The sequence below is a fragment of the Drosophila pseudoobscura genome, chromosome X (genome assembly GCF_009870125.1).
Source record: "Drosophila pseudoobscura strain MV-25-SWS-2005 chromosome X, UCI_Dpse_MV25, whole genome shotgun sequence".
Taxonomy (NCBI): Eukaryota; Metazoa; Arthropoda; class Insecta; order Diptera; family Drosophilidae; genus Drosophila; species Drosophila pseudoobscura.
This window is the reverse complement of record NC_046683.1, coordinates 9,180,003-9,192,420: the sequence shown is the minus strand read 5'-3', so window position 1 is coordinate 9,192,420 and position 12,418 is coordinate 9,180,003. Positions and strand designations below refer to the sequence as shown.

The window sequence follows — 12,418 nt, the reverse complement described above, 5'->3', positions numbered from 1 at the left end:
GTACGGTGGCCGGGGCGGGGCGGGGCGGGGCGGGACGGGGCAGGACAGGGCAGGGGTTGCCAACACAACTACAAGACCAGAGATAAAGGCACAGATAGACAGAGAGAGACACAGAAAGTGATGGCGGTACGGGCAGGTGGGAACTAGGAGGGATGGCAGAGACAGAGAGACAGAGAGAGAGAGAGAAAGACTTACTTCCTTACCTCAAAGTGTGTCTGATGTTGTTGTTGTTGTAACTGTTGTACTTTGTTACTGTTACTGTTGTTGTTGTTTATTTGTGGGTTTACGGATGTTCGTGTTTTTTGCTTAACGGTTTTTTCTTATTTCTTTCCTGTTATTTTCCTTGCCTTTCATTTCATTTTGTTTCATTTCGTTTCGTTTCAATTCGTTTTCTTTTGTTTTATTTGATATAATCTCTATGGAGAGAGCACTTTCAAAAACCGTGCGCGTAACGCGAAAACCGCAGACCCGAAAGCCGAATCGAAATCGAATTCGTATCCGTTATAATACCGTTAGGTGAGTGCGTTGAGTGTCTTGTGTGTGTGTTTCATTCGAGAGAGACAGAGAGAGAGAGAGATAGAGAGAGCGAAACAGAGAGAGATGGATAACAGATTTCAGAGAGAGAGATAGGGAAATAGAGAGCGCGAGAGCAAAAGCGAGAAAGGGATCGATCGCCCTGGTTTACGAAGAATCTCTCTCGTTCTCTGCTGTTTTTGTTTTTGGTTTTTTTTAGCTTTGATTATATTTTAATTCCTTATTCGTTTACAATTGCAACTGTTATGCTGTATATATTTTTGTTTTTGTTGATGTTGAGATGTTGATGTTGTTATAGTTGTGGTGTTGAAAGACGGTACAATCAAAGAAGAGCAAAAGAAAGAAAGACAAAACACAAATCTTCAATTATTAGCACTTGAATTGGAACTAAATCTTAAGTATAGCTCGTTTCACGGGGAAAGCCAACAAAAGAGTGCTGCCCATCTGGCGAAATATTCAGAGATGGGCATCACTACTGCAAACGAACCAGCGATGGGCATCACTGTATATTTCTTTAAGACTCTTGAGCGAACATTTCTTGGCTTTCCATTGAAAAAACATTGTTTTTTTTCGTTTTATTTGTTGCTTAACAATTTCCACAGCTGCAGCTAAGAAAAATCATAGAAAACTCAATAGAAATCATTGATAAGAAAATACTCTTACAATATTTACGTACTGCTACACAATCTACTCGTTTAATAGCTCGAAACAACTCTCTCTTTTTGTTTCGTGGCTCTGGCTCTAGGGTTTTGTTATTTTGAGGACTTTTTATTTATGTAGCTATCAGTTCCTAACTACAATCAAATGATATACATATAAGTGGGATATACATGGTAACATATTTACCTAAGTAATGCCAAAACGAAATGGGGAAATCATCTGCTAATGTCTGATTAGGTTACATAGGTAATACACGACAATATATAGAGAGATACATATATATATTTTTAGATATGTATGTTTTGAGAGGAGTCACTTATCAATAAACGTACCAAGACAAGGACACAGACATACAGACATATACGTACGTACAGATATATAGACTATATGTTATGTAGATATTATATGATATGGAAATTACAGATAGTACCAAAGATTTATAGAGAGGACTCATAGGATCTCCTAAGTCATACAGTGATTCACTATTACCAAAAAAGAAATAAGGAAAAACAACAAGTAGAAACTCGTTACCCAACGAAAATTCGAAACAGAATAGGAGGACAACTCGCTTCAGTCCCCTTCCCAAGCTACGGGACACAACGGGATCAACAGCGTAGCACATCTGGTGCTCAGTGCTGCCCATGCGGGGATTACCTAGTGCCCGTCGGGGAGGAGACTGCGGGCGACAATTGGCTATGGGACGGTTTGCCGTTCATATATCGATCAATCAAATTACATAGACACCGATGGACAAACAACAAAAATGAAATGGGGGAGCAGGTTAGAGGAGGAGGAGGAGAAGTAGTAGTTCTTAGTATTTAGTAGTAGAAAGGGGCCAAAATGCTGCGCTCGCATGCGAAAACCGTAAAACTCACTTGAGGAACCGCCGCCAGCGCCCGGTGGCGGGTAAGAGAACCAAAATTGATGGGCCAGTTTGGTGTGGGGCCCAACCAATGGGCTTGCTGCAAAAAAAAGTTTGCTATATAATAAATTTTATTGGGTTCTCAGGTTGCAAGTGGGTGAGTAGAGCGTTGAAGATCATGTGGACCAGACGCGTAAACATTCTAATCTTAAAAAGAGGTCTTTCAGAGCGTTGATTCCCTAGAAGGTATTAGAGATGATGTTCTACCATGTCTCACTAAAGATTCTCTCGCAAAAGACTGTCTCGCTGGACTTCATCTTGAGAAAAAACCTCTCGTTGAAGATGGAATCTCTCGCTGAAGATCTTCTCTCTCTCAGTAAGCATTCGCTCACTGGTCCAATGATCAAACCGCCTCAAGGCTAGGCCGAAACACCCCTCAAAAAAGACTCACCAGTAAATGAGTCTGTTGGTGTTGCGTCTCGATGTTTCAGTTGAGCGTTAGTCCAGAGGTCCAAGCACGTGTCCAGGCATCGGCTGTGGCTATGTGATAATTTGTGTGAGGTTAGGTGTCTTTTGCGGGTTAATCGGGAAATCAATCAATCGCTCAATCAATCGTTTCAATGATTGGACTTCCGTTATGTTGCGGTTCGTTTCTATTCGCTTGATTGTGGTTAGAACGATTTGATCGGCTGGTCTAGTCTGGTCTGGTCTTGGACCCTGGCCTGGGGCACAAATGGGTTAACTGGCGAGAGAGAACCGAAAGACAAACAAATTAAAGTGGTATTCTCTGGCAAATTTGAGGCAACAACAGCACATCCAAAAGCTATCAAACTTACTGACTTGCCACTGTATATTCATGTGGCAAGTACTACCAACCACTTACACACACTCACACAGGATACTCAGGCACCCATGCCATACATGGGCGGCATATGCCACATATATGGCATGGGGCACGGGGCATGGGGCACGGGGCACGGGGCATGGGTCGCATACACTAGAAACCGCAAAATGCCGAATGTCTGTGGCTGTAGCAGGCAGGAATCTGGTTAACCATTGCAAATCAAATGGAATTACATCAGAGACAGACCCTGGCAATGCTACTAGGACCCACTCGTGGGTTAAGTGGATTCAATGGTTAATACGCGTTCCCCCGACATGGCCCAAAGCGGCCCAGAGATGAGGCACAGCTTTTATGCACCGAGGCCTGAAGCATGTGAAAATGGGTCAAAAACGTGACTCTTCAGCGTCACATGGAATGGGGGGACACGGCCTCTTCAGCATGTGTTGGCATGTTTTATGGTTTTAAGGACCCAGATTTTAAAAAATTCCACTGATTTTACTCAACGGATTTGCTACAAAATGTACATGAATATTTAAAAAAAAAACTAAGTGTTTCGGTTTCGACAATAGGGCCTCATATGCTACAAAAAATGCTATGGATATTTAAAGGAAAAAAGCTGGAAACTATAAACTATCACTATATAATATCAAAGGTTAAATAATTACAATAAAAGTCTATTATATTTGAGGCGAACAGCTTCGTGGAAGGAAAGATGTAATAAAAAATTGAATGGATGGGGGAGGTTTCAGCTTTAGAATTTTGAATAACTTCTACAAAAAAAATAGGTGGAAACTGTTCACGGGGGCGGGCGGGCTCCTTCAATAAATTTGGGTCACTTTATTTGGCAAAGTTTTTGGCCTTTTCCGGGAACTTTTGGCCTCAAAGTTTTATCAATTTTATTGTTGTTGATTTTTGTTGAATTTCGTTTTTATTTTTGTTACCAGATTCCGCTTCATTTCCTGTTCTGTTCGCCTCTTTGGGGGGTCTCTTTTTCCTATGGAAATACATTTTCGGTAGTGTGGGGTGTGGGGTGGGTGTCCTGGCTTATCTGCTACAACAACCATTATGAAATTTTATTGCACACACACACAAACACAATCACACACCCATTTGCATGGGAGTGAACGAAAGAACATGCAAAAGAACAACATAAAAGAGAGAAGACTAGCTCATTCACACACACATGCACACCCATTGTAGGAGAGAGGAAGGCCTGTTGCGACCACAGGAAGCACCGTTAACGCACACTAATTAGAACCTGTTCTATTGACAGCCGTACATTACGGCACATGTGTGCATACATATATGCATGTGTTTTTGCTTCGCGCAATTTTGCATTCACCAGAACACACTCGCACACAGACACTCAGACACACACTGGAAAAAAAAGCAACAGCAGCACAAGCAGCGACAGCAGCAGCGCAATTACGTAGCTGCCAAAAGAAGAAGACGACGAATGCAAAGGCAGCAAAAAAAAACAAACGGCATATAATAATCGTGAAACAAGTACGAGAACGGGGGAGAGAGGGAGGGAGGAGGACAGAACAATTGGCACACGTCGCACTCTAAGTCTTTACCGTTACATACTGGTGTCGCTGCCACTGCATCTGTGCTGCTGCTGCTGCTTGCAAACATTGCCTTCCCCGCACTGCTCCCACGCTATGGCACTGGCTGCACCGCTACACACACACAGACACACAAAACACGCAAGAACCGGAGCAGGACAAATCAGGACACGTTTTGGTGCGTGGGAATAGAACAGAATAGCACAGAGCACAACATAGTAGTACAGAACAGAGCAGCAGTGCACAACAGTGTAGAACAGAAAAGAACAGAGTAGAACACGCTCGCACTCACACACACAAACACACACACACATGAAAAAATAACTCAACTCGGACTCTCGGGCGGCGGACCTCTCGAAGGCGGAGCCCTTGCAATTGCTGGCGACTGTGGCTGCTGCGCTTGACTATGCGACTGTGGCTGCTCCCATGTCCATGTCCTCGCTGCTGCCTCGGCTAGGCGCACTCACTGTCTTTTGAGTGGATGCGTGCCGTGGCGCTGGCGGCTCCTCTTTCTAGCACGAAGATGAAGATGCGACGGAGGAGCCGAAACCCAAACGCAAACGAAAACGAAACGGAGCGGTGGTGCCTAGAGCACATGACGCGAACGAACGAACGGCCGCAGCAGCAAAAGAGCTTCCATAGAGAGAAAGAGAGCAAGAACGGCAGCCAGCCAGCGCAAAAGAGAGCCATGCTTTTTTTTGCAAGCTGTCCAACGAAAAAAGCTTTTCTAAAGCACAACGAACGGCCAAACAGCTTGTTTGGCCCTCGAACAGGATGATGGAAATGGAGAGTGGGAGAGTGACGAGCAAAAGAGAGCAGAGAGAAAGATCGAGCACTTTATTACCGCAGAGAGACCAGCAGACAGACAGTGTAACAATAATGTCTTCGCCCAACAGGCGCTTTTCACTGATTTGTGCATTTCTAAATATAAATCTAGCTGATTTAAGATCATTTATTATGCCGCACAACTATTTACTATTTATTTACTCTCTTTTAGGACTTAAACTAATAAATATGACCAATTAATCTTTCAAATGAGTAGCACTGGTTACCTAAAGCCACTCTTTGCTATTAATTCCACCAGCTTTTGGGCGCATGAACAGGGATACGAAGGAAATAATATATGTAAATATCTTTTAGCAATATTACTATTCGAATGACCGGCACTGTTTGCGTGTACATGTTTGTTGGCACATATGTACACAGTATCTGCCTCTGCATTCATATCTTTATGTGGCAGTGATGGTGTGTTTGTGTGTTTTTGGGGGCACGTTTCCCACACCCCCCAGATAACGATATCTTCATATATGAAGAACGCCTGAAGAGCAGCAGTAGAATTATTAATAAGTCAGAAATACCCAACATCAATTGAATATTGAAATGTGTCACATTTAATATGCAGCTAATTTTAGTTATTGAAAACCGAACACGGATGAGGGGACGGGACAAGCAGGAACACGAAATGCTTGAGTGTAAATTGTGTTGTCTCTCTCATCACGCGATAAGCCTTTATATATAGTACAGACTGGTACACACATGTCGTACAGTCGATCGTATGCTAACGCAATTTTCATCTACGTACATACATATGTAGGGCACTCTTTTTTAAGATGGATCAGGTAGGGGCTCAAGGAACATTCTACATAAAAAGGAATCAAAATCTTTGCATGTGTTAAAAAATGCAACGGAGTCTTCTTTCTCCTCTCCACCATTTCCAGCCGATCCCATGCGCTCTTCTTTGCTTTCGCTTTCCTTTTACTCTCCACCGCGTTCCAGCCGTTTGTTGATCGTATCGGCTCTCTCTCATCGCTGGCAAAGAAGCGGCACGAACGTGCCAGAACGGACCAAAAAAAATTCAAGCCGCGCTGGTCTGTCCGCCCCTGCTTATCGCACCTTTGTTTGTACAGTTTGACCTTGAGAAATTGATAAAAACAGAAACGAAACGATCGGCTGAGAGCGAAACTGAAGAAGAAAACAAACAACAAAGTCAGAGTTGAGGCCCAAAAATAAAAAGAAGAAACAACAAAAACTGTGCCGCACAGCTAGAACACACACACAAGCACACAGTGGCTACGTGTGGAACTGGTTTTGATACCCTTTCGGAGAGCACTATTATTTGGATGAAATGTTTTATCAAATGCTACGAACAATGGATATGCAAGAGTATCAAAGTCTCGACCCCCAATCTCCTCTTGCTTTAAATGCGTCGTGCGTTTTATTCGTGCTTATTAAGATCCATATGTGTAAAATCGTATAAATTGTAGTCTTTAGCTCTAAATACAAAATGCTTAAATTAAAGCGGAAATTGGCACACAAATCGAGTAAAAATAGAAACAAAAAACAATCTGCTTAAGCTTACACAAAAAAAAAACTCAGTTTTCCCATTTGTTCTGTTAATTAAGTTTCCCCAAGTGCACTTCTAGTTACGCTGCACCGCTGCCAGCGTCGTCTCCAGCAGAGCAGAACTTTCGAGTTCAGAAGCAGGAGCAGAGGGCGCCGCCTCCGTTCTTCCAGTGTCACATTGGGAGCGTCTGAAGTGGATGATGATTACGATGCCGTTGAAGGTGGATTGTGGTTAGCAGTGGATGTTGGATGGTGGATTGTGGGTGGCTCGAAGGTGAGCCGCGCCGACCCGACCCGGTCCGGTCCGGTACGGTGCATCGCCCTCCAGCTAGTCCCGGTCGGAGCTGTTGCCCCCCTCCTTGCCGCTCGCCTTGCACTGCAGACAGTACCGATAGGAAACTGGCTCCGGCGGTTTGTTCACCGCAGCGGAGCCATTGGCGGCGGCAGCGGCTCCTCCCATGGAATCGAACGGATTGGCCTTGGTGTCCACCGGGCTGATGGGGAAATGCTGCCAGTGGGGGCACGGCATCTGCTTGGGCGGATGGATGGGGAAGGGCATTCTGCTGGCACTTGCACTAGCAAAAAAATAAACACTGTTCCTCGAAGATCAGGGGTTGGGTTTCCTTCAGATGCAGTTGGAGCCGGGAGCACTGTGGCTGCTTCTATTGGAGTTTTTGCTGGCGCTCTCCTCGAACACTCGAAACGAACTGTGCGGTTTGCTCGAAGCGACGCCGCCATTCGCATCAACGACCAAAACAAAAACGAAACGCAGCGCGACGTGACGCCCAGCTTCGGGAGTCGACCTGCAGATACCCTGAACGCATGAGCGCACAACTGCGGCTTCCGGAAAATCTACCAAACAAAACTCTCTCTCTCCCTGTCTCTCTGCAACGCTAGGGTAGCGGAGCAGCCAGACAACAAAAGCACGCAGAGAGAACCCAGCAGGCAGCTGTGCTGGGTGTCGGGTCTGGTTTGGTGGGCTCGTCCAAGGTGTGTGATTGATAAGGTGGGTGATAACGTTCTCCCTAGTTTCTCTATTCTCTATGCCACTTCTTGTCCCCGGTTTCTGTGTGCCCACGCACTAAATACAAATTGGAAGCCTTCGCAACATGGCATCACCTTACATCAAATGCATCTTGCCTTGGTCTAGCCAACAAAGGAGCAACAACAACCCAACACCAAAGAAAAACACAAAGATAGCCAGAGAGCGAGCGAACGAGCGAAAGAGTGAGGCAATTGAGAGACCGGTGTGCTGTCCGCTCTCTCTCTGTTTGCCTTTGTGCGAGCGATTTTTGTTGCAAATCTTTGGGTAGCGTGGGCGTGAAATGTGGTGGGTGGCGGGGGGTGGTGTTAATGCAGTCCGTTTGCTCCGTTTTATGTTTATGCTTTGTTCCCGTTTGCATTCCCGTTTTGGCATTCTCCATTCCGGGACCCCATTGCCACTCAAAGAGCTCTGATGCTTACAGTTGGACTTTGCCCGGCAGTTGGAGAGAGGTTTGGTTTGAATTGAGTGGAGTGGTGTAAAGTGGCGCGGAATGGATAGGGGGGCAGGGTGAATGACTGTCTGCCGGACTCTCTTTCCGGGTTCTCGAATGCCTGGCGCATGTTGTTAACCTCATATTCCTTTGTGACTTGCCTTTTGTGCGAAGTTTGTTCATTAAGTATACGCACACTTGAGCATACATATAGTTTAAGCACGCACTGACTATATACATCTATGTATGTATGTACATATATAGGTTGGCGGCTCATTAATTGAGCACGCGAATAACTTTGATTGCCCCTTATAAGCATGTACGTGTGTTCCAAGCGGATCCATTGATTGTGGGTTAGTTAAAGTTAGACAAGCAATTGAAAAATTATCATTGAATGTGGAGATAAAGAACGAATATTTGTTTGCATAACCAGAAATGATTGCACTTTCAGAGATTCTGAACCAGGGAAGACAAAGATTCCTTAAGGGCAAATAAGTACATCAGAGAGTTCTCTTTTAACGATCTTTTCATCTAGGCATCTCTCTTAAGCTGTGCTCTTAATATCGGTACAAAATACCAAAACGATAGCCCTAACAAGAGCTGTATAAGGTTTTAATGCATCTGCAAGACCTTGAGCAAAACTATCTATGGTTTGATATTAAATTTACTTAATTTTATCACTGGATAACTATCTATTTATGTAGCCAATGCAATGGGTAGCAAATCTGTGGCAAAAACAATGAGTATCAGTATTAAGTTAATCATTAGATCTTTATTAAACTTATGCTTTAATCCAAATACAATTGTAACCTCCAGCAATCGATTAGCTGCGAATATATGCAATCCGTTCATGGTCATGCATTTACATATTGCCATTTGCATCTTCATGTATGCTATATCGTATCATCATATCATTTCGATACATATGCACATACATGAATCATGCATCATTAGATCTATATGTGTATATATCATAATACACATGTGTTAAATCGCCTCAATTCGAATTTGATCTAAACAAAAAAAAACTGGTGTAAAGTCTACCATTATATTATAGTTAATTTAAATAGTTTTATTTATTTTACTTGTGATTTGCATCCTTTACTATCTTTTAATGTTGTCATTTACACTCTTCTTGGATTGTTAGTTTCTCTTTTTTTATGTTAAATAATTTTTTACTTGTTATTTTCTAAAGGTTTTTACATTTGTGTGTTTCTGTATGGTTCCTTTGCTTTTTCTCGATATTATTTATCTTTAACTATTTTTAGTTACTAATTAGCTGTCAAATATCAAAAGGGTAATAACAACATTTAAAGAATATATTTTGGAAATTAACTTTTTAGTTTTGCCATTCGTTTTCAATTCTTTTATTTGTTACTTTGTTTTTTATTTATATTTTGTTATATTTTCATTCAATTTGGTGTCTCCATTTTCATAAACTTTGATGATTTAATCCTCTTTAGTTTTAATCATTACGTTTGGTGTTATTTCTTTTAATCGGTTTGTTATTTCTGTTAAGATTCGATTCTTTTAAATTTATTCTTTTAAAGCTCGTTTTTCAACATTGAAAATTTACATTTAGTTTTTACGTTTAGTTTATTATTTCACCTTTCGATTAAAATTAGTGTTTTTTTCAGTTGATATTTTCTTGATTTTCTTTTTAATTTATGCTTTTAGATTAATCTAATCTTGCCCTAAAATTGTTTTTTTGTTATTGATTTTATAGTTTATTATTCTGCGATTGTTGCGATATATTATTTTTTAATGAAATTAAATGTTGTCTGTTTAAATCACCTGCACGAAAAAAAAAATGCCTAATCAAAAACACCTACCATGTGTTTGTGTGTGTGGGATGCTTAGACCTATGATTACGATTACAATTATTAATGATGGTTAAGATTATAAAAACCTTTACATTTTGTTTGAAAATTATGTTACCACTCTTACCGCTCGTGCCTTTGTATAATTAGTTTACTTTAACAATTGCCTACGTGTTATTTGATTTAATTAAATACAAACATAGAGATGTATACATATATATATTATATTTAATTTACGACTCTATTCGTTTGATGTTCTGGATTTAAGGTATTTTGCGTTAAATTGTTGCCCTCATAAAGTAAGCTAGTTTCTATATCTTATTTCTAAACATATTCCGTAAATATTTAGGCTAAAAAATAAACACTAGGTATTAAATATATGTTAAAATATATTTAGATTTAGATTTATATTTATATTTTTACACATATAAATATCAATTAGATTTTTTTATGCTCCATTTTTATTTTCATCCGGAGATGCCCTTCATTTTGCGAGTGAAAGTGAAATATTTACAAAACAAAGTTTGGAAATTAGAGCAAGAGTTTTCATCCAAGAAATGCCTGCACTCGTATGTTACATTAGCATTCGAAAAGATATAGTCATAGATCGAAAATTGCGTGTAGAATGATTGAGAGTTAGATACGATAGATTACTTTCACTAGTCTGTCTAGTTCTAGTTCTAGTTAGTTGGTTGCTTGGAGAGAAAGAGCCTTGAGTACGCAAGGAAAATTAGAATAATTAGAACACCTGAGTTTAACATTTACATATATATATATATATCTCATATATGTATATCATACATATATCGTCTTAGATATCAATTTGTAATATCAAGTGTAGTTTTTGTTTACGTCTACATCATCGTTTATCATTCATCATTCATCAGCTTCGTCTTGAGATGGAAAGTTTTGGGGTCTTGGGGTTTGAGGCCCCCTGTCAAATTGTGTCTGAAGACAGCTACAATTAACTACGATACATGTATATCCCTCCGCACAAGACGCGGATACAATAAGTTAGCTTGATAAATATGTTACATTGAAAGTTTCTCGTTTGTTTTTTGTGTGTGGTTTGCCCATGTGCCTGCTAGAGATAACATTTTCATTTTCGTTTCCTTTCTTTTGTTTTGCCCTATGTAATTGTGGTTGTCATTACGTTGTAAACTAGCTTAAAACTTAAACAAAAAACAAAAAAAAAAGGAGTGATTTATATACCTAGTATATACTACGTACATATATAGTGTATATAAAGAGCTAAGTAAAGTGCATTGCTATAGACAAGAGAAGCAGCTGCCAGTAGTGTCGGGCCTCTTATGAGGCATTGGAGACGGGCAGCGTGACGGGCGCCTGCCGGTAGTACTGGTTGGCCCCCTTGATGGGCAGCGGATGCGCCTCCGTGTTGAACACCCATTCGTCCAGCGGCAGTACCGAGTCATCCGAGAACAGCAAGTACAGATACTACATTCGTGCATCGCACAAGAGAAGAGATAATCAATTGTTAGAGCCTCATCGTTTGGGTGTGTATTTGCTCAGGTCAAACCTTTAGTGTTTCGGCCAGGAAGAAGCTCTGCTGCACATCATCCTTCTGGGGCTCCGGCTGGTAGACATTACGCAGGCCGCAATAGCCATGGGGCGTGCGGCAGTGCTTCTCCAGGGCCAGCACCGCCTCCCAGCCCCAGTCGCGATACTTCTGGTCGTGCGTGAGCCGCCACAGCACAAAGTAGCTCTCAAAGGTCTCCGGACGCAGTATATAGTACTTCTCCTGGGACCGAAGTGCCCGGGCCTCCACAGCATCGCTAAAGCTGAAGGAGAGGAAGAGAAAGAGAACTGTCAGAACGCCGTCGGGATGCTTAAACAGGATTGATGGTCATACCGGAATGCCTCGGGTCCCAGTTGTGTGGGCGCTCGAATATAGCTCTCGTGGCAAGTGTTTGTGATGCCCTTGCCCACCTCCATGTACTTGTCCCTGTGCTCGTTCTGGCGCGTGGCAGCCCCCAGGGCAAACAGGCCGCCTGTTGGTGGACAAAAGAGAGTTTGAAATGCGGGGATCTTCGAGAAGGGCGAATGATACTCACCCGAGAAGCAGGCCAAATGGTCCATCTTATGCTCCAAGCGATCAAACTTGAGATCGGACACATACGTCAGTCCGTTGGGACTGGTGCGCACCATCTTGTCCATGATGGCCACCATTGCCTCGTCGTACATCTCGCGCGCCTCCTCGTCCGTCTGTCCCGACTGGAGCCAGGCCTTCAGCAAGTACTCGTAGTAGCTGTCCCCCAACGCGCCCAGCGACATGTGAACTGCAACAAAGAAACGAT

At 42.2% G+C, this 12,418-nt stretch overlaps 2 protein-coding genes across 7 annotated transcripts in view; both read right to left on the bottom strand.

Moving 5' to 3' along the window:
• Positions 1–6,652: 6,652 nt before the first annotated feature.
• Positions 6,653–7,547, bottom strand: LOC4811662 (uncharacterized). Its single transcript, XM_001352216.4, has one exon. The coding sequence runs from the start codon at positions 7,365–7,367 to the stop codon at positions 7,137–7,139; it is 231 nt and encodes a 76-aa protein (XP_001352252.2). The 5' UTR covers positions 7,368–7,547; the 3' UTR covers positions 6,653–7,136.
• A 2,223-nt stretch (positions 7,548–9,770) lies between these two features.
• The window catches only part of alpha-Man-Ia (alpha-Mannosidase class I a), a 66,587-nt gene continuing 63,939 nt past the window's right edge, over positions 9,771–12,418 (bottom strand). For all 6 annotated transcript variants that reach the window (XM_033383538.1, XM_033383539.1, XM_033383540.1 and 3 more), the window contains 4 exons: positions 12,176–12,400; positions 11,974–12,112; positions 11,641–11,902; positions 9,771–11,558 (listed from right to left, as the gene is read on the bottom strand). In XM_033383538.1, the coding sequence (XP_033239429.1) occupies positions 11,412–11,558; positions 11,641–11,902; positions 11,974–12,112; positions 12,176–12,400 (773 nt within the window). In that variant the 3' untranslated portion in view covers positions 9,771–11,411. The remainder of the gene's footprint in view (positions 11,559–11,640; positions 11,903–11,973; positions 12,113–12,175; positions 12,401–12,418) is intronic.

Excerpts from the sequence above, each read along its gene's own strand:
- LOC4811662 (XM_001352216.4), bottom strand. The coding sequence starts at position 7,367 with ATGCCCTTCCCCATCCATCCGCCCAAGCAGATGCCGTGCCCCCACTGG.